This window comes from Pectinophora gossypiella, chromosome 13, assembly GCF_024362695.1.
Source record: "Pectinophora gossypiella chromosome 13, ilPecGoss1.1, whole genome shotgun sequence".
NCBI classification, from domain to species: Eukaryota; Metazoa; Arthropoda; class Insecta; order Lepidoptera; family Gelechiidae; genus Pectinophora; species Pectinophora gossypiella.
Genome location: NC_065416.1, coordinates 380,970 through 404,314, shown reverse-complemented (window position 1 = coordinate 404,314; position 23,345 = coordinate 380,970). Strand labels below are relative to the sequence as shown.

General features: G+C 37.2%; 2 protein-coding genes across 2 annotated transcripts; one reads left to right on the top strand and one right to left on the bottom strand.

The window, feature by feature from the left end:
* The first annotated feature begins 1,017 nt into the window (after nucleotides 1-1,017).
* Nucleotides 1,018-17,774, top strand: LOC126371731 (putative inorganic phosphate cotransporter). Its single transcript, XM_050017067.1, has 11 exons — nucleotides 1,018-1,292; nucleotides 2,410-2,534; nucleotides 3,599-3,778; nucleotides 4,086-4,224; nucleotides 4,977-5,194; nucleotides 5,502-5,651; nucleotides 6,087-6,219; nucleotides 6,438-6,562; nucleotides 7,037-7,156; nucleotides 7,838-7,976; nucleotides 17,266-17,774. The coding sequence occupies exons 1-11, from the start codon at nucleotides 1,244-1,246 to the stop codon at nucleotides 17,295-17,297; spliced, it is 1,410 nt and encodes a 469-aa protein (XP_049873024.1). The 5' UTR covers nucleotides 1,018-1,243; the 3' UTR covers nucleotides 17,298-17,774.
* Nucleotides 17,618-23,286, bottom strand: LOC126371737 (putative inorganic phosphate cotransporter). Its single transcript, XM_050017076.1, has 10 exons — nucleotides 23,193-23,286; nucleotides 22,106-22,230; nucleotides 21,578-21,757; nucleotides 21,001-21,139; nucleotides 19,679-19,896; nucleotides 19,158-19,307; nucleotides 18,710-18,842; nucleotides 18,512-18,633; nucleotides 18,062-18,181; nucleotides 17,618-17,748 (listed from the first exon to the last, which is right to left on the bottom strand). Exons 1-10 carry the CDS (start codon nucleotides 23,227-23,229, stop codon nucleotides 17,626-17,628), a joined length of 1,347 nt encoding a protein of 448 aa, XP_049873033.1. The 5' UTR covers nucleotides 23,230-23,286; the 3' UTR covers nucleotides 17,618-17,625.
* Nucleotides 23,287-23,345: the final 59 nt, after the last annotated feature.

The window sequence follows — 23,345 nt, the reverse complement described above, 5'->3', positions numbered from 1 at the left end:
AGGCGCGCTCTTCGATGGTCTGCAGTTAATTTCGGCCCATTTGCTGGCTTATGCGGTACCAGTCCACGATCCTTCAACCTTCTTCTAATTGTAGAGTCACTTACAGCCACCCTTCGTACAACACGAAGCCGCTGCTGCAGTTGAAAAGCGTTAAGGCGTCGATTTCTTAAAGAAGTTGTTACAATAAATCGATCATCTCGCTCAGAAGTGACCCGATTCCTGCCAGATCCTGAACGGCGCGTGAACAAACCAGTCTCCCGATAACGTTTATAGACTCTATGAACAGATGACAGGCTTAGATGCAGTCTTGCAGCCACAACACGCTGACTAAGGCCAGAATCCAGCAATGCCACAACTTGGGCGGCTTCTGTGGGCGAAGTATCCATACGTTTTAGAAAAAAAAAACCTTTTTTTAGACGTCCCAAAGTCACAGTATTGAAATAAAAAACAAAAAGTTTAAAGATAGGCGCCAATTTTTAGTTTTTAAACGCTAAATATACTCCAACCCTAAACACACATTTGTCTCAAAACAGTGATGCATTTCGTTTATAAGATAAACAAATGAAATTCTAATTTTGAATTTAGAATTTTCGCTTATTACTGTAATGGCCAAACTGCCAGCTATACATTTATGTATTTTTTTTCATCGTATGAATTCTTTTTTGTGTTAAATTCGGACAGAAACAATGAAAACGGAAGTGTTTCGATTTTTTTGATGAGAAGTGTATTTTTACGAACTAGACGAGATCCCGAATATTTTGGGATCTCGAATTTGCGATTTCGAGTCGGGATTGCATTCTATACCTACTGTCTCAATAAAATTTGATACTGTGGCTCACGCGAGTTTAGATCCATCTGCGTGTCTGTAAATATTTTGCAATTAACCGACATCAGAACAAAGTGAACAATATTATAATTCAAATGGTGAGTCAACAGTAATGAAAACACTGTTTAAGAATGAAGTAAATGACAGAAAAACAATAGGAAAACCTTGAGTATGTACACTCAATAAATGTCTACGGTTCGTGACGGGAGGATGATAACTGTGACTGTTCTTGATATCGACTCGAGCGTTTTTTGTAACACTTTGTAAGACGTTCTTGTTTAGAGCGCATTGAAAAACAAGTCTCAATAAATATGAAAAATTCTGCTTGTTAGGTTTATTTTATTTTCAAAAAAAAAAATAGGTAACGGTCTAGTCAATTTTATTTAAGGCGGAAATTTTTTATACTGTTAAGTGAAAATGACAAATGAAAAGGTCGAAAATAACATAGAAGATGAACCAAAACCAAGTAAGTACGATTTTCTGTATACATACTTATTTACTTAACAAAAATTTATATACTTGTTAAAATTGATTATTAAAAAAACTGCTACTTAGTTTCGTGAACCTTGGAATAAACGCTAGGGAAATGATGGGCCTCAAGGTCGATTATCAACCGCATCAACTGCAGTGCAATCCGGGTCAGGTTCGAGGTCTTGGCTCATGTAACGGTTCATCACCAATTTAAGAGTCGCGCTCTTGTCGGTGTAGCATTATCCATGCTACTTTTCAGGGAAAAATAGGGCAGTGTTTCCCTCGTGCTTTCCGCCCCGCAGTTTTGTCTGACGCCAGTGGGATGGCGCCCAGAGTAGTCTACTTCAAAGCCGTACTAGGACTCCTGTCCTCCGCCTCTCAATAGTACTGGGGGGTTAAAAAGGCCACATTATAGCAATTCATTTAGCAAAGCAATATTGCAATTTGACATTTGCGCATATAAAAGTAAGTGCGCAGTGCAAACAAATGTCAAATAGCAATATTGTTTTTCAAGATGAATTGCTTTGATGTGGCTTTTTTAACCCCATTGACAGTTACTGCTGCCCTCTGTCAGGTTCCAGGTTACAATCCCTGTGACTCGCCTTTCCATCCTGCATTGTCGTATCAATATAACGGCTACGCATCTGTAATCTTACTTATGGCGTACAGTCAGGAGCACTGGCGTTATATGCCTAATTCCATTCTTTCTTGTCAAGTGTTCCGTTGTCTATTAAGGGCGTCAAGTTCACGAACCGCCGGTCCTCGGATCTATTCCCGGTCAAGCTAATAAGCACTTTGTATGACTGTTCTTGTTCGCCAGATTGTACTGTATCTATCTGTATACATTTGTGTAAATTTGTCTTGTATGTTGTGTGCAATAAAGTATATTCAATTTAATTTGATATGATTCTTAATTTAGTCACCAAAAAACTTATTAAATTTAAAGCAACTGGACTTTGTTAATGATATATTGCACAACGTCTGTTACCTAACAGAAAGCTGGATGAGGTCTGGGTTCTCAGTTCATCTTGCGATGGATGATCTCTGACTAATTGCGATATAGCCCTGAGCGTATGTTATGCTTATGTATTGTTGTCTGTTGTGATCCTCAGGTTACGGCTGTGGTCTCAGGCATGTGCAGACGCTGCTCCTTTTCCTTGCGATGATGCTGGCCTTCGCCATGCGCGCCAACATCAGCGTCGCCATCGTCGCCATGACTGACGACACCAAGGACGATGTAAGTTTTATTTAGAGTTAGCAAAACACCAAAGTATTCCGCTCACTACAACCCTGATACTCCACCTTTATGCTCGCCGGTTTATAGTACTCTTGCGTTGACCTTTACGTCTGCGTGTTGAGGTTTTCCCACCGCGCTATGATATGAGGTTCTCCAAAAAAGGAGTGAAAAAGGCATTTCAATCGACATTGAAATGCCTTTTTCACACATGCCTTTGTCGGCACAACATAGGCAATACGAGTACCTGAGTGCTGCAAATGTCCATAGGCGGCGGTTCCTGTTTGCCGTCCATGTCACATAAAAAAGTTGCTTTTATTGCGATTTTAACAAGTCGTTTTTCTTTCAAGTTACATCTTATCTACATCTCATCTCTTTACATTAGTATTATAAATCACATCACACTGAAGACATAGAATTTTTTTTATGTACTCGGTTCACCTGATAACCATCTAACTTGAATTCAAATGGAGAGAAAGTACAGTCAGTTCTCTAACATCAACTGCTGGTCTTAACAGCCTATTATGTAAGTGCATTGATTTAAATTAGTCAACCATCACTATAACAGCACGTCAGATTCTTATCGAATCAATGATCTCAAGCACACTTTTATATCGCATTGCATTTTGTTGTAGTATTGCAAATGCATATTCTGACAACCCACGTAAATTTTTATCTGAAAAGTGAACTCTCTGAAGTACTCATTTCCCCTTATCAACCACGTGTCTATTATTATCATGACATGTTTCTTATTTTGATAATATTTTTTTGCTGACTAAGCATGTTAAAATTACTTGTTCTTAGCAACACAAATCCTTGTCCAATTCTGGACTAGTAAACCCAGTTTCTAGCTTTTTATGGTCCCTGGAACGTAGCTAGGTAAATAGCTCTTGATGTGTATGAAGACCCTAGAACAATCGTATGTAGTGTGCATGTAATTAGACTTGACAGTCGCACTATTGAGTTGCAAATAATATACATGAGTGAAATTATGATTTGGAGAATCTCAAAAAATGGCCGTCTTTCACATTTATGTTTTGGGTGATTTACTTTATTTGAATTTCCAGACATTCGATTGGAGCATGCAAACACAGTCGGTGATCCTGTCCTCATTCTTCTGGGGCTACATCGTGCTACAGATCCCTGCTGGTGTACTGTCAGCCAAATTTGGCGGCAAACAGCTAGTCACAATAGTCATAGCTGTCAATTCTGTCGTCTCTTTGATTCTACCTCTTGGAGCGTATTATGTTAGTACCTATTGTTTACATTTTATAGACGTGAAGAATATTTATTGTTGTTGATTTTATTATGCCGCCATCTATCGCGACAGTTGTCGTCTGCTATTTATATTATATATTTAGTAATATATTATATGTCAACATGAATATAATATTTGTGAACAATAGAAATGGTATAACTAACAAGTTTTCTGAAGTAAAGTTTTGAAAACCTGTGATATTGACTTCGAAAACCTTGACTTTGAAATATTAACTTCGAAGACTATATACTTTATTTGTAGATTAACGTCTGTGACCTCAAATTGATTTATTTCAGGGAGGTTGGCAGTTGGTATGTGGATGTCGGATACTACAGGGTTTATCCCAAGGTCTGTTAAATCCGTCAATGCATAGCCTCATCGGAAAGTGGGTACCACTTGAAGAAAAAAGTCGACTGGGAACATTTATTTATGCTGGTAAGAGGTATCCTGTGTTATTGAAACAAATATAACACCATAAAGAAGTCCTATATTTATTGAATCTATTTTAATATTTCAACATTTTACAACGACATTAACCAGATGAGCGACCTTTGGTGATTCATATTCATTCCTGTTACTAATTTTGATGAGGTCGGTCATCGAATTGACAACTCATACGCAAATTTTCACCATTGGTCAATAAAATTTAACCTTTCATTCATAAAAGTATGCCAGTTGAAAACAATAACAATTGTTATATTATGTTTTCAATATAATTTTCAATCAAATCTGAAAGTCAACAAGTAATATTACTGGGGGAGCCCTGAAAAGGGCTGTTTGTGGTTGAGTCCTGAAAAGGACTGTTTTGGGGATCCATGATGAAATCGCAGGATAAAGCACCGGGAGATTCGCAAGGAACAGTCCGGTGAGCCATTTCAGTCGAGAACGAACCCTTGCCCTTGGTTAAGGGAGCTTAAGCTGGATATTTGATCCAAGCAGGATATTTGTCTGCCATACGCAATAATAATAACAAGTAATATTGAAACACATTTTACCGGGTTTTTACCACGTTAAAATCAGAGATATGAAACTCCCGATATTTGAATACTGTTGAAAAAGTCATGATCACGGGATGATTTTAACGCGGTAAGAACCCGGTATTATGTATTTTATTTATTATAATAACCGCGTTTAACTCAAAGAATGTATAAGTAATATTGTCTCATAATCATCTTCATTCTTGTAAGGTCAACAGTTCGGAACGGCCATCCAGCTCATGATATCAGGCTTCATCGCGGAGGCATGGGGCTGGCCGGCCATTTTCTACGTCAACGGAGCCTGTGGTGCCATTTGGTTGGCTGTGTACGTGTTTATTGGAGCTAACTCTCCTCAGCACTCCAAGATGATCAGCGAGAAGGAGCGGCATTACATACAAAGTTCCCTTGGGCATGTTGGTGAACAAAAGGTACTTTTTTAATTCTTATTATTTTTAAATTATATAAAAAAACTTGATTTGAATTTAAGCTTGTACCTGTTGTCTAAAGCTAAAGTTCTGTGTATAAGATTTACTTTAGAGTATATTTACGCCACATCTTGTATGATGCATGCTGCAAATTATTATTTGTATTTGTTTTCAGTTTAGAATCTTCATAGACGACTTTATAAAAAAAATAAATTTATTATAATACTATCACCTAACAAAGTGCATAAATCATAAAACTGCAAAGTGATTGATGAACTTTTAACAACAGAAACTCAAACAACTGTTTCAGAAAATACAAACCCCGTGGAAGTCGATGTTCACTTCCATACCGTTCCTGTCCCTCATCATAGTGCACTGTGGACAGAACTGGGGCTTCTGGACTCTCATGACCGAGATGCCCTCCTACATGAGTCAAGTTCTTGGCGTCAATATTAAGGCGGTGAGTTCCTATAGTAACAGAAGTTTATGTATCAGCACTATTGACTACCTACTTAAAACAAAAATGTCTTTAATGCTTGGTAAATAAGTAGACAAATGTTATTTCATCATCAGCCGTATGACGCCCACTGCTGGGCATAGGCCTCCCCCAAGGATCTCCACAACGATCGGTCCTGCGCTGCCCGCATCCAGCGGCTTCCCGCGACCGCGACCGCGGCCGCGTGTTATTTAATAAATATAATCTAATATTTGTTCTGATGAAGAAAGCAGCAGACAGAAATAATTTATTTATTCATTAAACATTATGTCCGGTAGTAAAAGATGTTTTTGAAGATCATAGAATGTCAAAATATAGGTACTGAACTTCTGGTTTTACTTTTTTTTTTTTCGTAAATACACAGTGCATAAGATCTAGCTTATGCTTGTAAAATTCCAGAACGGTGTAATGTCAGCACTGCCGTACCTGGCGATGGTGGTTTTGAGTATTCCTTTCGGCTTCCTCGCTGATCTGGCCATCAAGAAGAACTGGCTGAGCATCACAGCTGTTAGGAAAGTCTCCAATTCTATTGGTGAGTTTGGTGGATTGGCCGGAGATTCATTACCCTAAGCTTCTTCAATTTCTTCTGAAATAGGTATTGTTCAATTATTAATTATTAAGACCTAACGCAAATCTATTTAAATAAAAATCTGCTTATTTTCCACTTAACGTTCCCTTTTCTATCGAGAAAAAGAAATGAGGGAATACAAAGGTTATGAAATAGTACATTATTTGTTTTTTTTCTACCAGGTCATTATGGTCCAGCGTTAGCTCTCATAGGCCTGACATACGCACCAGCCGGGAACGTCACAGTTGCTGTGTTGCTGCTGACCATGGTAGTGGGCTTGAATGCTGGTACTTACACTGGCTACTTGGTTCGTATCGTTATTATTGTTTTTCTTTGGAATTACTTTGTAAAGTTTTAGTCATCAATGCAACACTACATAATCTTCTTTTTGATTTCCAACTTATCAGTTTTATGTAAGCTTTTTCGAATGAGAGTGGAAGAAGCGAAAGTGTGTGAGTGTGTGTGTGTGTGTGTGTGTGTGTGTGTGTGTGTGTGTGTGTATCATAGTAAATGAAACTCCTTGATCTCTGCCTACGCCAATGGAAAACATACGTGATCTTGTGTACGTATGTATGTGTAAATTATCAGTTATTATTTTATTTATTAATAATACACATTTATTTCACACTATAATTATAATAAATTTGAATTGTTTTTGATTTTTTTTTAATTTGAATTTGAATAATGTTCTTTCTTTGTCATTGGGATCTATCATGACAATTTCTGCAGATTCAAAGTGTTTTCTTTGTACTGTAACTTTGATATTTTTTATATTTTACAGTTGGTACATATCGACATGGCGCCGAACTTCGGTGGAACAATGATGGGTATCACCAACTTCTTCGCAAACATCATCTCCATCATCGCTCCACTAACTGCTGGAGCTTTACTTCATGATGAGGTAAGGATTCTACCACTTCTTGTCGTTGGCATAATCATTATCATTTCGCTATTATGAATATACCTATCTTAGGATTTCGTATAAAAATGGCTTCAAGTTGTCTTCTCGCTTCTTGTGGCTTAGCTTTCGTTCGTGAGTTTGCGTATGTATGGATTTCCCTAGCATTATGTGCTAATGCTTTTACACAGGGTCAGTGTATCTAACGCGTTAGTTTACAGTTGTTTTTTGGGTCTTTGGCGATTCAATAATAACCCTGACACCAGGGTTACTGAGATTGGTCCTCTATCTCACAACCACACGATATATGTTTACCTAACCTGAGGATATTGACAAGTTTGGTTTTATAAAATTCATTGCCAGTCCGAAAAGGGGAAACAATCTGAAATACCGATCCCATACATCTGAATCATATTTCGGTTTCCTCATGATGTTTTTCTTCACCTCTATCAATTATCAAACAATGTGTGACGACTGCGAAGAGAAGTCGAATTTGATTTATGTATCTTGAGGCATGACTAAGGTTCCTAACGTTATGAGATATGGAAAATCATAACAATAATAATGCAGCATCTGCCTGCGATTGGCGAATTCTTTCGAATACCAATAAATAAGATATGGCATTTTCACGCCGTTAAGGTTGCGGTGTTGCTCCAAATAAAGACATTTATTTTTCCCTTTCAGACCCAAGCCAGTGAATGGCGGAAGGTGTTCTACTTGTCATCTGCAATATACATAATCTGTAACACTGTCTATGTCATCTTTGGAACCAGTGTGAAGCAAACCTGGAACGACGTACCTGAAATCGAGGAAGACCGAACAGGTATAACACATACTTAGAGCATAGAATAAGGAATAATAACTACGTATAGAACGGCAACTCTCCGCACTCCATCAGCGACTGAACTAGGTGCAGTGGTTGAGCGTTGGCCTCATGACCCGGAGGTCCCGAATTCGAATCCCGGTGGGGACATACTACAATAATCACTTGGTAATCCCTAGGTTGGTTAAGACATTACAGGCTGATCACCTGATTGTCCGAAAGTAAGATGATCCGTGCTTCGGAAGGCAAATTACTGGTTACTATTTACCGATGTAAGTAAGTAATCGTTACATGAGACATTTCAGGGGCCAAAGGCGGCTCATTAATAATCTTGATACCAGGGTTGATGGGGTTAGTAATCCACCTCACAACCCACACGATAGAAAGAGTACTTACAAAGAGAAACCATAAAAAGTGACCGGACGGAGTAGTGGACATATAAAAGTACGTCTTAACAATGATAATGCCAATAGGTGAGCTCGTTTACGGTCATTACTAAATAAACTTTGCGATTCCAATCTTCTGCTTAATTTGCGGTTTGTAAAGCGTTCCTAAATTAGACCTGATGGCGTAAACTCCATACACAATGTGAATTGACAACTATTGCGAACTCGTGTAGGCGTAACAAACGACACTATTCAATAAAGCCGAACTTCCAATGCCGCGGACTGTTCTGCAGAAGTCCACAACTTCAGCGGTCTTCTAAATTACAGACAATGTCTCCAGTGTATTCGACAATTTAGAACGCCGTAGTTAACTCGTACATCTACTGATGCGAACTAAAAGGTCTGTTATTATGACGAACCCTACCAAATGAGCCAATGTGATGAATGCGTTTCCTTTTAACTTGCCACCAGCTATGTCGCGGTGATATAGTGTACGAAATAAGTCTTGCAAAACCACAATCTTCTAAAAAGAATATGCCTATCTTTGAGGAAATATTCGTTATAATAGTTGAAACCCTAAAATATTTTTTTAAGTTTTATAGAAGTTTTCCGTATTATTACTTAAAATAAAATGAAATATAATTAAAATAAGAATAAGAAATTAAAGTGGAATTTCTTTTTGTAATTTCTTTTTGTAGTGAGAATGAGAATGTTAGTTTTACTTTATCTGTAACTAGCAAAGCTTCAAATCGGATGAGTTATGTCAGGGGCCTATGCTGCCGTGTCACGCACAAGTCTGCTATCTTAAAATAGTCGAGTTACGAATAACCAGTGCAAAAGGGGTTTATATCCTATGCTTTACATAGTTCAGTAAAAACATTTTAAAATTTATTGATACTTTTTGAGATATAGAGGTTGACAAAGTCTGCTAACTTGATTTTTTTGCATGTGGGTCACGCCTAACTCCTCTAACTAAAAGTTACAATAGATAGGCGTGACTACGACGAAGGCAATCCTAGCGATTCGCGACATTCTTTGTACTTGCAAACCCGGCGCCCAGGGAGGAAACACTTCCTGAATCTGAGAGAGAAGTCGAGGACCCAAAATGCTTTGAACCAGGCATAAAGAGGAAATATTTTTTGGTTTGAATAAGAATGAGAAACTTCTTTAGAACAGTGATACTGCCTGGAACCGTTGGTCAAAGGATTGAGTTTTGCAAGAACCATCAATGGGAGGATACAATACCAGGCTGGAAAACTGTTTGTTGTGAGAAAGCATACTCAAATGTGATGAGGATGATAAGGTCTTGTGACTTTTCTTGTTGAATAAAGAATTGCAATGGATTTAACCCTGGGTTTTCATAACTGAGCAAGCGATAACATCATCGCTATTAATATTATTTTTAGTTTTGGTCATCAATTGCAGCATCAAAATCGTAAATAGTTCATGAGCACAGGGTTATTTTGTTTATTGCTTTTGTCCCTAGATGATTCTCGTTCGCCGAATGCGATTTTTTGTAAAACATTTGTTGAACCTTTGCTGGGTTCGGCTTCTTCAAGGGTTCTATGTATATTATACCCCCTTGGAAGCGGTTTTTGTGGTTTGTCGCGAAACGGATTCAGGTTTTATGGACTGATGGTCTGTGTTGTCGATTTTTGTAATACTCTGTCAGATCGTCAATCACTTTTACTCTCGAGAATTCAAGAGTTCGCTGTGCAACCGGGAACTGTATCAGTTGCCATGAGGGTGTACCCTGGTTCCAGAGGTTTGTGTATTCTGCAGTCACAAGTGAGGACGAGTTGATTGATCTCATCATAGCCAAGAATTATATTTTTCTTTTGTGAGGTATAATAATTGTCACAATTCAAAGCCATTTCTTGTGATTGAAAGGGTTGTTCAATACAGAGACAGAATGCTGATGCTGTATTATTGACTTTTCAGCCTGCAGTGGCCTTTCTCGAAAAATAATCCTTTACGATTGGTTTCCACATCCATAGTATGTAAATATGATCCTAAGCTAAAAGCTTTTTGGCAGTACTTTCAATTTTAACACCATCTTCTGAATATCTACGAGTTTCATAGGTGGAATAAGTCCCATAGATGTTTAGAGGGCGATCTAAATAATGAAGGTACCTACTGTTGACGAGATTTTTGCTGTGGATGTGCAGGAGGCTATTAGCATGCCCAGGCTAGCTGTGGGGATTGCTATTTTCAAGAACGTTGGTTCTGTTCATTGAGACGTTTGTGTCAAGGGTGAAATATGATACTGAGGCGAAGCAGGCGGAGGAGGCCAGTTTTTATAGTTTTATTTTCTACTTTCTTCGAGGGTTGTCCCTCGCAATAGAAAACTAAATTCCTACTCTGAAGTACAAACTTCACAGGATCCATTCTTGTTGAGAGTGGAGATCCATTTTCAGCAATGATCGTCTTGATTGACTCTTCTACGCTTGTGGCTGCAAAAAGCGTAGGGAGTATGTTTCGAGCCGGTGCAAACTTCCATCGTGTCTGGTACAATTCGTGCTTGTATAGCAGACAAGTTTTCGGGAGAGGGGAGTTATGCAGTCTAGCAGATTGTGTGGAGAAAGAGTAAATAAGTCGTCGGAAGGTACGACAATGCAGACTCTTGGCCACAAAAACATTATTTTATTTTGCGACGAACTACTGGAAGGTGTTTCCAAGGGGGTGTGGTGTGCTGGCCTTGAGGATGGTTGAATTTAGTAAGGGTTCAACAGATGTTTTGAGTAAGGGGTGGTGCATGTGTGCCGATGATTATACGTATAGAGTCATGAAAATTGTGAGGAGGAATTAATCGATTCCTGAAGGTTATGCCTAAAACATTTTTATGCTGTTGGAATCCCATTTTTTTCATTCTATTGAGAAGAAGTTTGAACATAATTATATATTTCATAAATATTTTTTCTAAACATTCATTATATTTTAGATTATTTTATTTAAAATTATAAAATTACATAATTCTGAGCTCTTGATTGCTGATTGATGAATGTGTACGAAGCAAAAAATGAATGTCAGGGTAGAAAAAAAGGAATTCCGAACTTGTACATTAATTTTTCCAATTTTGTAGATATCAATATTAAACTAAGTACTTAATATAAATATTTTCCTTGTATTTCACTTAGTCTACTCAACCCGGGCTACCCCAAAAAGCAGTATTTATAGAAAGCTTGTAACGATCATCTCTTACAACTAATAATTAGCATAGATGGATTAAAGTTATAATAACAAACCGGCTGCATGTGCCAAACTCTGCTAACTTAATATAGCACAGACCGCGTGACCACATTTCTATGGAAGAGTGGTCATGCACAACTCTTAAACTCGATTTAAATAAAAACTATTATAATAAAGAAAAAAATCAAAAGTGCCTGTTATTCAGAGTACATTTTAGGATATTTTCTGATATTTTGATGACAGATATTTCACTTAATACGAACTATACAGACGATTAACTGAAAAAAACTTTAAAGGCGATTTACTCAAAACAGCATTTTTTGAGATAGCAGAGATTCGTATGACACGGCAGTATGGCGGCTCAATAATAACAAAAAATACTTTGTGATCCCTAGTTTGATGTGGACATTGGACGCTGATCAACCGATTGTTCGGAACTAAGGTGATCCATACTTCGGAAGACACGTTTAAGCCCAGTCTTTTATTTACATAAATATGTAGTCGTTACATGAGCCATGTCAGAGGCCTATGACAGTTGACCTATGACACCCTGGTCAACACCCTGACACCAGGGTTGATGACTCACACAAGAGATGGATTTTTAGGTATCAAATCTAATCTAGGTAGTCTTCTGTTTATTTGCAGCCCCACTGGTACCTTTAGATATTACAGACGTGAGTTTAAGTATGTGTATAAGATGCAGGAGCTACCATTTCCTACCGCTAGTTTTGAGACGAAAGGTTACCGACATAGCACTTCTAATGAACGCAGCCAAATGATGTCTGAACTTCTGTCTAAATTGCTATTTTATGGGCAATTTTTGCGAGAACTAACCATGATATCTATTTGATACGATCTATAGATAGTTTTAACAGTTTACCACCTGAGTACGATTAAGAACTATTTAGTTTTAAAATTTTCATGATGCGAAAAAAAATTGCGTTTACTTTCTGACACAAATGACTTATTAGCCCTAGTTTGGGAATATCAAATGTTTGTACTTAACTATTTTTTATGACTGTAAAAATGGTAGGTAACTTAGCTACTCAGCTAACCAGCTCAGTTAGCTTAGCTGTCTCTACATAAGTAGAGACTTATAATTAGCCTTGAGTTAATGTCTGCTAATTATTTTACGATATTTTTACGCCAGTAAGTTTTCCTCAAAATAAATAAATAAAATAAAAATAGGTTAAAAAACCGTTTTAAGTTAAACGGTTTTATGTTAAATATACATTGCAATGTTTAAGCTAAATGTACTAAAAACCAAAAAATAATAAAATAGATACAGTCGTGGGAATTATAAACATATGCATAGACTAGACTAAAATAAAACCGTGGGGCACGTCAATTGTCTACAAATTATCGACTTAATGTGCGATAGAAGAATCGTTTAATTCGTCGTTAGGCAGTTGGCCCGCAGACAGTGAGGAAATTACTTACTATTTTCTTGCTCATGGAAATTCCAATAGTTTTACACTCCATGTAAATAAAAGAGATGTTTCAACTAGTTTATCGTTGGACATTCACACTGCTGGCTGGCGAGGAATCGTTTCACTGCTCGTAGTTTGTCTTTAATCGACAAAACATATGATAAAAGTACTACTCGCTCACCACTATGAAACCCTAAAACTCGCTTATAATCGAGCTTGCTAGCTTGTTTCCACATTCTAGCCCTACTTATCACACATCCATCGTTGTCAGTTGAACAACTGCCTAATTATAGAGTAACATTACAAAACAAACATTTTATCAACGATTGTAGACAATTGACGTGCCCCACGGTTTTATTTTAGTCTAGTCTATGCATATGTTTATAATTCCCACGACTGTACCTATCTATTTTATTATTTTTTGGTTTTTAGTACATTTAGCTTAAACATTGCAATGTATGTTTAAGAATAAGAATAAAATAATTTTATGTTTAACATAAAACCGTTTAACTTAAAAAGTTTTTTTACCTATTTTTATTTTCTAGTTTTTAGTTTTTATTTCGCATTCTGTTTAATTCATTTAGTGCTTCATTATTGCAAGGTTTCGTGCCCGTTAGTTTATTGCAGTCCAACTCCTCTATACGTAGTCCCTGCAAAGATCTTACTCTACTAAGAGCCACGTAGGCTTGACCTTCTTCAAACAGTTTCGCACCTAAGTATACGACTGCGTGATCCACAGTGCTGCCCTGCATTTTATGTATTGTAGAAGCCCATGATAGTATTAAAGGCAACATTCTTCTTTCAGCCGTCATCCCAGATTCAATTTCTAAATTTTAATCTTATTATTATACGCCATTTAGTGGCTGCGCCCATCTTAAATATTGAGGTTGTATAGTGCACTGTATTCTTCTTGTCAAGCCCTTTTATTTGATACCCATATTGGTGGGATTGATAAAAAATTGTTATAAGCCATTTGGTAGCGGCAGCCATCTTAGATTTCAATTTTGCATAGTAAATTGTATTCTACTTGTTGAGACCTTTCATTTGATACCCATGTTGATGGGATTGATAAAACCTAAGTTATCCGCCATTTTGTAGAGGCCGCCATCTTGGATTTTAATTTTATATAGTACATTGTATTCTACTGGTTGAGCACTTTCATTTGATACCCATATTGATAGGATTGATAAAACCTACGTTATCCGACGGATTGATAAAACCTACGTTATCCGCCATTTTGTAGCGGCCGCCATCTTGGATTTAATTTTTTTTTAGTATATTGTATTCTGCTTGTTGAGCCCTTTCATTTGATACCCATATTGATGGGATTGATAAAACCTACGTTATCCGCCATTTTGTAGCGGCCGGCATCTTGGATTTATAATGATAATGAATAAACATAATTGTAGTGTCACCAAAATCCAAAGTGTATACAAAATTTCAGATTAATCGGTTGACAGGAAGAGGGTGAAATTTGAATTACTAAATTTGACCCAAGAATAAATAAAACCGTTTAAAAATAATTATGTATAATCACAGTAAGAATTAGGATCAGGTTTTCTTCAAACAATCAAACATTGGATCTCGTGTGACTTTTTGATTGGGGATCTGTTCAATGTCTTAATTGGAGCCTTTGAGTGCCAGCTTCAATTGTCGTCACACAATAGAGTTGAGGTCGCAATACCTACAAGAAAGGATTCAATTAATGTCACAAACGAATGTTCCTAACGCAGAGTGTTATTTTAGGAAACCAACCTTTTCACCTTTCTAGCACGAAAAGGGTGCCTTTCTCCCGTAAAAACAGTGTGGAAAAGCGCGTTTTATCTACTTAAGACACAAAGTAGCTTTTAAATTTTTAAATCGGATTTTCCAATAAAATAATGCAAGGGAACACAAACATGCAGCCTAATCTACAGTGTTCATTCCCATCTATTTGTTTTATATGACTTTTTATAGAAAATAATATTTTACAATGACTCCGTTTCGACACCACCTAATTTTATTTTATGTTATTATACCCTATCTATCTATCTTATCCACCAAAAAAGAAAGGAACTGATGTCTGACAACTGTTAATTTTGAAATGAATGAGTGAATGAATAAATAACCCGGGCAAATAAAATGGCATTTCGCTGTTATGCAACCCGTTTGATGTATGCTGTCAACTTAATTTCGTCGAGTTATTGGCCATACTTGTTGCCAAGTTTTGGGCCGATACTATTTAGTTTGCCATCGACACGATAAGAAGAGAAGATTGGCCAATATAAAAAATTGGGAGGGTTTTTTTAAATTTCTAACTAAAATTGACGTGTGTTCCATAAATTTTATGCCTATCGATTAGCCGTCCCTTCCCTTCTCGGCGGATAAGAAAAAGACAGGTATATATAACTTAAAATTACATGGTATGTACTGGACTCAGCACCAATTTGAATTTAACTTTTTAAAATGAATTTATTGTCACTTAATTACAAATAACATACAACAACTAATGTTTTTTACATTACATATGGTCCCAGTATCCCCGAAGTGCATATGCATGTTCGCTAACATTTTATTCCATCCAAATTGAAAGATCTTTCAAGGACCAAGTGTAGCAAGAAAAGTATACGATATTCACGCGGGTTTTAAGTTAGCGAATGCATCTTGGTAAGGAATTCAATCACAGATCATATAATACTAAAATTCAATGTTCTCCAGAGTACAGACATTGTATGGATGTTTCTGAATTTATAATTTTTCTTCGCATCGTAAATACCGACAAAAATGTTGCTGTCCACATTTATCATAATAAGAGATTTTGAATTTAGAAATGGTAACTCTGCAGTTATTGAGCAGTTCGTTATTTCGAGTGGTTGACTAAATTACACTACGCTTCAAGAAACGCTACCTCTAACAAACGCTTCGTACCCTTAACACTGTTTCTGTAATGATTCAATTTCTCACTGTTATATACAATTTAAATCGATTAATCCAATTTCAAATTGATTAATCCAATTTCAAATTGATTAATCCAATTTCAAATTTATAGTTATGCCTGCATTGTTCGTATGTACGTATATGTCGCAATCGGATTGTATAATCCGCTGTATTACATTACGGCTAGCTGTTTTCAAAAACAGGGCCGTTTTGTAATGCGGCGGTTCAACAATTCGCTGTATTGAATGCGGCTAAGTAAAAAATCGCCGAAACGTATTCGTCGCCATACGTCATTCCACACGGCTAGCCGTAATGTAATAAAGCGAGGGATTAGCCGCCTCTTTGACAGTTTTTAGTTCCGATTTTTAACACTCATGGCGTTGCTTGTCATAACAACAACAATGGCGTTGGATGCAGAAAGTGTGTTATTAAATAGCGAAGTTACAAGTGAATTAAATAAAGGAAACGTGTTAAATATGTCGGTAAATAGTGAATTTAAGAACAATTTTCAAGTGCAGTTAGAAAAAAATATTATGGGCACCCTACAATTTAAGTAGTAGTGCTGCTAAACGTGGACCGCTTTATTGGAGAACGTATCGCAATGACAATACGGCTAAACGTAGAACCGCCGCATTACAAAACGGCCCTGTTTTTGAAAACAGCTAGCTATAATGTAATACAGCGGATTATACAATCCGACTGCGACATATACACTAATGTAACTAATAGTGAGGTAGGTGTATTTCTATGTGCTCTCAATGAGTAAATCTACTATGGTTTATAGTAAATTCGGTACAAATAACATAGCATTTAATTTTGTCGCATCACATGCGAAGATAGACAGATACAAAGATGTAACCTAATATATACAGTAGACGGTCGACGTAACATAGATGTAAGTATATATGTTATATACCCACTCTAGACAGCTTTGTTTAAGTCCCGTGTTATAGGAGGCGAACCTAACGGGTGGAATCAGTATAATCATAATTTACATAACATAAACAGCCTGTAATATACATTCCACTGCTTGAAACACGCCTCCATTCCTTCAACCGGAGAGGGCATGGATCATATTTCACCACGTTGCTCCATTGCGGGTTGGTGTAGGTGCTTTTACGGCTAACAGCCAGGACCAACTGCTTAACATCCCCTCTGAAGCAGGGAATCATCTTACTTTTTCGGACAATCAAATGATTTAAACCTGCAATGTTCTTACCAAACAAAGGACAGTCTCACAAAGTGATTTCGATAATGTCCCCATCGGGAATCGAACTCGGATATCTCCAGATCGTGAGCCTAACGATCTAACCGCTAGGCCTCGGAGACTGATAATCATAATTTAACATTTTTTATATTTTGTTTCAGATCCTGAAGCTCAGAAGAAAAATGAACAATAGTTTGAAAACAAGGACTATGTTAAATATAACCTTAACAACACCACTGTTGGATACAGGCCTTTCCTCAATCAATCGGAGGTGGAATGGAGCATATTCCACCACGCTGTTACAGTGCAGAATGTGCTTAAAGTGTAAATATTATAGGTTCTCGTACAATTCGATGAAACATTAAGTTATAATTTGTAAAAGAGAATTATTTATTTTAATGTAGATTAAAAATAAATTATGAAATAACTAAAAATAAAAAAAAAGAGAAATACAGTCACGAACTTAAACCCATTACATCAATTATTAATTACTATCCTGTAACTTTAAAAGCAGAGTCAGATTATTTGGACAAATCATTCCATTTCTGTTTCCTGGTGGATCCACAGGCGAGGAACAAGAAATTAGTGGCTATTAGGATCCCTGCAACCAAGAAGAATACTTTCCGCCATTCACTAGATAAAGTCTGGAATAAAATTCATTTTCAAAGTACGGATACTGCTACTTTTATCATTTAAAGAAAGAAACGTTTATTACATCCGGACACCACAGACACAGACAGACAGGTACATTATATTTAACACAGGACAGAAACCACACGGAAATCAATAAGTACACAAAAAAAAAATAGATATTTAGGTAATCATTAATCCTATAATAAGCTTTTTACATACAGTTAGCTTCACATGAGCTATGAGTAAAGTATGTGAAACCTTAATGATTCTGACATTGGGTTTGGTAAGACAAGTGGTGATGACGATGAAGAAAAATGTACTCACTTCATCTTTGATCATAAAGCCAGCAGCGATAGGAGCGAAGGTGGACACGACGTTGGAGACGAAGCCACTGATACCGATCATAGTTCCAGCATGGTTCGGAGCCATGTCCAGATGTACGATCTGGTGAGCAAGTCACTTGATTACAAATATGATCTTAAAAAAATATCCATTAAAAGATAATAATAATAAAAACACTTTATTGCACACAAATTCACAAAACAGATCTTTGAAACCTAGATTTTTTTTGAATGGGAAGGAATAAATAAGAAAACAGGATATATGCGACTATCCAAATTTAACGTTATTTTAAAATTGACATAGATAAAATAAATACTTTCAAACGGCCATACTCTTAAGTATCGGGGATTTTTCCTGTCTATTCATTTACTCTTCCCAAAGCATGGGTAATGTAGTTGACAGTATTCGAAAGAATATTCGAAAATGCCTTACGTTGAATCCGGCGTAGACTCCTGAACTTAACCCAATGCATACAATAAGCAGCATGACGGCTAGAGTGATTTCGCTCGTCACATATGACAACCATATTAGAAACAGCGCCGGTCCAAAAGAACCTGAAATTTAAGCAATGTGGTTTAAAAAGTTGTTTAAGCTATTTGAAACTATTGGCGAAAATTTCCACAAACTTACCTATGCTATTATTAATTTTGCGACACGCATTGACACTTATATATTTTTTTCCTAGCGTATAATCTGAGACGAAGCCAAATACGAAACACATGATGAAGGCAGCTAAATAGGGAAGAGCTGATATTATACCGTTCTGAAATAAAAACTTTAATAAGCAATTTGTTAATGTTGAAATAGAAGAAGTTGTAATGCTAGTGGTATTACATTATGAAATGCAGGAGACAGAAATGAATCTGCGCTTATTGTGACTAGTAATTTAGACTAGTTCTCATTTTTCATGTAAGAAAAGTATCTCATTCACATATCAGCAGGCAACGTTAAGTAGTAATAGCTCTATGTAGTAATACTATTCATCTGTATGCAGGTTTATGTATTGATGTGTGTGTGTGTGTGTGCGTGCGTGTGTGCGTGCGAGCGTGCGTGCGTGCGTGTGTGTGTGTGTACTTACCGCTTTAATATTGAAACCTAAAACCTTGGTCAGGTAAGTTGGTAGCTCCGTCAGCAGGGTCCAATAGCCCCAACTGTTACCAACGTGTGTCACTATCAGGATCAGGAATGGAATTGATGTCAACATCGCTAGCCATGGAGTCTTCAGTTCCTGAAAGAAAGAAACTATTAACATTGTAAATAAGTATTATAAAAGAAAAATATTGTTAGTCATATCAAATACTTTACTAATTTGCAAGAAGGCACTACAATTTATTTTCATAATACAGTTTTCAGTCATTGCAAACGATGGCTATGATATAATGATGTTTCACTATGTCACTACTAGTATAGCAGTTTGCCTCGAAAAATTTTGAAATGAAGTAATGTTAGATAGAGAAACACATAGACAGCCTATATACGTCCCACTGCTGGGCACAGGCCTCCCCTCAATCAACCGGAGGGAAGCAGCGTGGTGGAGTATGCTCCATATCCCCTCCGGTGGATTGAGATAAAGAAAACGTTCTATCAAACTGATACAACCTTGGTTGTGTCATCTTGTCCCAAAGACCGTTCGATGTATATTCGCTCCTCTGCGCTTATACTTTTAGAGTTCAGCGGCGAAGCAGATCCCATGACGATGTAAATTGCCGTCCAGATTGCTAAGATCAATCCATTCACGTAGAAGATTCCTTGCCAACCCCAGTACGATGCTACAAAGCCTGCCATTAGGTATTCCAGGGCAGTGCCAAGCTGTCCACCTGTGGGAAATAAATGGACGCTCAAGTACATTCAACCATGTATATTTACAAGCCAAGCTTTATTTCGTCGCTTCCGAAAATATATTTTCCATTGTTTACGATCCTATGCACTGGACAGATATTAAGGTGGATTTTTCTTAGATACATGGGCAAGAGTGCAAAAAAAAAACGCTAGTTTGTTCCATGTCTGCCTAACACGATGAAATATTGGTATTTACGCTGGGTTGTTCCTGTCACTACACGATTTACCACATCGCCTTGACAGTGTTAGAAGCGGCAGCAAATTTCTGATGATTTATTGCAATATACACTGCATTAAATGTGATAACCGTGAGTAATGTAAGTCATATATGATTGTCAAACATACATAAACACATGCTCGTAATATAAAATAGGGTTGGAAAAGCCACACATAAATAAATAAACAAACAGAAGATAATCAAAAGCTACTTTTGTTAAGAAGTCTACACATGAGAAATACAACAGTCTACATGTATGAGAAATTGTATGGTAACAGGTGATCGGCCTACCTATATAGTGGTCCATCGCTTTAGATACGACACAATACTTCTGTAGAATTTTCAATATGCCCGGAGAAGACAATTAGCTGAGAGCGTGGCGCAAGATAATTTATTAATGTTATCTTTTATTTAACAGCCTCCGTGGTCTAGTGGCTCACGAACTGGAGGTCCAGGTTTGATTCCCGATGGGGACATTGTCGAAATCACTTTGTGAGACTGTCCTTTGTTTGGTAAGGACTTTTCTGGCTTGAATAACCTGATTGTCCGATAAAGTAAGATGATTCAAAGTCAAAGTCAAAGTCAAAGTATTTATTGCACACCATATGGTAAACAGTCCGTGCTTCGGAGGGCACGTTAAGCCGTTGGTCCCGGCTATTAGCCGTAAAAACACCTCCACCACCCCGCATTGGAGCAGCGTGGTGGAGTATGCTCCATACCCCCTCCGGTTGATTGAGGGGAGACCTGTGCCCGGCAGTGGGACGTATATAGGCTGGTTATGTTTTATCTCTTTTATTTGCCTTATTGTAGATCTGCTTCGAATGGCGTTCACCATGCGCCTAGAAAAACCCATGTTATATCTTACCAGCATACATGGCAGTGCTGATCCGGCTTCTTTCATCTGGTGGGGCCCACTTCCCCGTCAGCGTGTGTATGGTGGGCAGCAGCAACCCTTGGGCCAGTCCTTGGATCAGTCTGCATGCACAGACAGCCTGCCAACCACCCTGGAGCATAGAAAAGCACCACATAACACCACGTTGTTGTTTATAAACCCACACCATTGGCCCTGACTTCATCGGAAGGGGCCATCGAAACTCTGATAATATTATTTATGTTAAGCCTTTAGATTTATTTTTTGTGGCGACGGCCAAGGAGAAGTACACTTACCATGATCTTACCTCTAGTGATGGGAAGGCATGCCAAAGTGAGAAAGCCAAAATTGTTTATAAAGTGACAGATTTAATTTTATGACAGCATTTCTATCTGTTCGTGCACTCGCATTAACTACTTAGTCAGGTAAGCTACCTGTGCTGTAACACCAGATTCATAGTCTAGGTCCGATCATTCAGAAATCTCCTCTTGGTCAGGTTATCTTTACTTCAGCTAATCGGGTTTAACACTTCTGGCTATACTTTAGTTCTTTAAATAGAAGCTTCGCTTACATAAACGCCGGCTATTGGCAGAAGCATGCTGGTGAAACAGTTGACGGCACCACATGCAACCATAACGACCTTCCCACCAAACCGGGCGGAAAGCTCTCCACCAGGGATCTTGGTCACCAAATAACCCCACTTATAAGAAGACAGGATCACGCTCTGCCTTTGATGACTCCAGTCAAATGTCTGAAAGGAAATTTCTGTTTCAAATGCCCTGTCTGGTGTTAGGCCCATGACCCAGTCTGATGTGTACCGTCTGCGTGTAGACAGAGGTCATCACCAGGTACTTCTTTCATGTCAAAATTCTTTAAACGCCGTCGTTTAAGTAACTCTTCTGTCAAATCTGTTCATTATTTTTCTTTTGGGACACTTATAGAAAAGTATTTTCTTAATGGAAGACTCATTTGATTTTCTGCCTGAGCTTGAGAAACGTAGGTCAATGACCTACTTCACCAACTACGAAATCACAATTATAATTGAGTTCATTTCAAATTGCACAATCTTAATATTATGTACTTAAATTTAGTTATTTACGTTATTCTGGGTAGAGTCAGTCATGGCTACGATGGCGATGTTCATATCAACCTTCATGAGGAAGATGAAGATCATGCCAAGGAATAGAAGAAGTGCTTGGAAGTGACGAACTCCGAACGTGGAACCTGTAAAATAAGCACACTTTGTGACGTTGATTATTCTCCACACTACATACGGTGGCCTCTACGGTTTGGGACATTTTAGTAATGTTCGAACATTACGTCTAGTGGTTGGGATCTTGGCTCATAATCTGGAGATTCGGATTCTTCTCTCATTCTCAATGTTGTTGAAAATTACTTTAGGTATGAGTGTGTGTTCGTGCTTCGACAAATCCGTTTAACCATTTATCCCAAGCTACTGGCTCAAACTCATTAAAATACAAGAGTTGTTACAAACCCCGCATCGAAGCAATTCATCTAAAAAGCAATATTGCTATTTGTAATTTTTTGACATTGCGCACTTAGTTTTTTATTCGCAAATGTCAAATTGCAATATTGCTTTTTAGACGAATTGATTCGATTTGGCCTTTTAACTCATTTGTTCAACAAAGTCCCACTCAATAGTATCGGTGTAAAAAACCAAGGGTTTTATGTAGAAAGATAATATTTTTTTTCATACGTAACAAGAAGTTTTTTTTTCTTTATTTCTCGTGACTAAAAGCCATAATTACAAACTGTATTTGCAACTACTGTTATCTAGTTGAAAACTTTTTGCTTAATGCTTTCCTAGGAACAATTTAGCAACAATTAGTGTATAATGTATTTTTAATGTCTGGTCCTAATGAAACCAAAACAAGGATCGTTAACCCTCGCACAGACAAGTAGTTCCATTGCTTTATTTACTTTATTTATTTATCCTTGTAAATATACTAACAAAAGCTCTCTAGATATACCTTTGTATTATTTCCTAAGTTAAATCTTCGAATCCACGGCGTTTTGATGACTTTGTTGTGCAAATAATAACGGAAATACACATCAGGGGGCTTAAAAGGCCACATTAAAGCATTTCGTCCAAAAACAATATTGAAATTTCACATTTGCGCACATAAAGTACTCACAAATAAAATAAATACGAGAAAAAATCTTACTTGGTTTTTTGAAGTCCGTTATTTCTTGTGCAGACATTTTAATATTTTTCGTCCGAAACAAATTAATGTTGGGAATATATAATAAATAAATTCAATGCAATAATTTACTTTGCTCACAATAATTTAAAGTACCTAGTAGGTAACTACTTTACA

Excerpts from the sequence above, each read along its gene's own strand:
- LOC126371731 (XM_050017067.1), top strand. The coding sequence starts at position 1,244 with ATGACAAATGAAAAGGTCGAAAATAACATAGAAGATGAACCAAAACCA. Across the intron at positions 5,652-6,086 it reads TTGGCGTCAATATTAAGGCG|AACGGTGTAATGTCAGCACT; the intron begins GTGAGTTCCTAT and ends GTAAAATTCCAG. Across the intron at positions 6,563-7,036 it reads GTACTTACACTGGCTACTTG|TTGGTACATATCGACATGGC; the intron begins GTTCGTATCGTT and ends TATATTTTACAG.
- LOC126371737 (XM_050017076.1), bottom strand. The coding sequence starts at position 23,229 with ATGTCTGCACAAGAAATAACGGACTTCAAAAAACCAA. Across the intron at positions 21,140-21,577 it reads TGCCAATAGCCGGCGTTTAT|GGTGGTTGGCAGGCTGTCTG; the intron begins GTAAGCGAAGCT and ends TCTATGCTCCAG. Across the intron at positions 19,308-19,678 it reads GACAAGATGACACAACCAAG|GAACTGAAGACTCCATGGCT; the intron begins GTTGTATCAGTT and ends TCTTTCTTTCAG.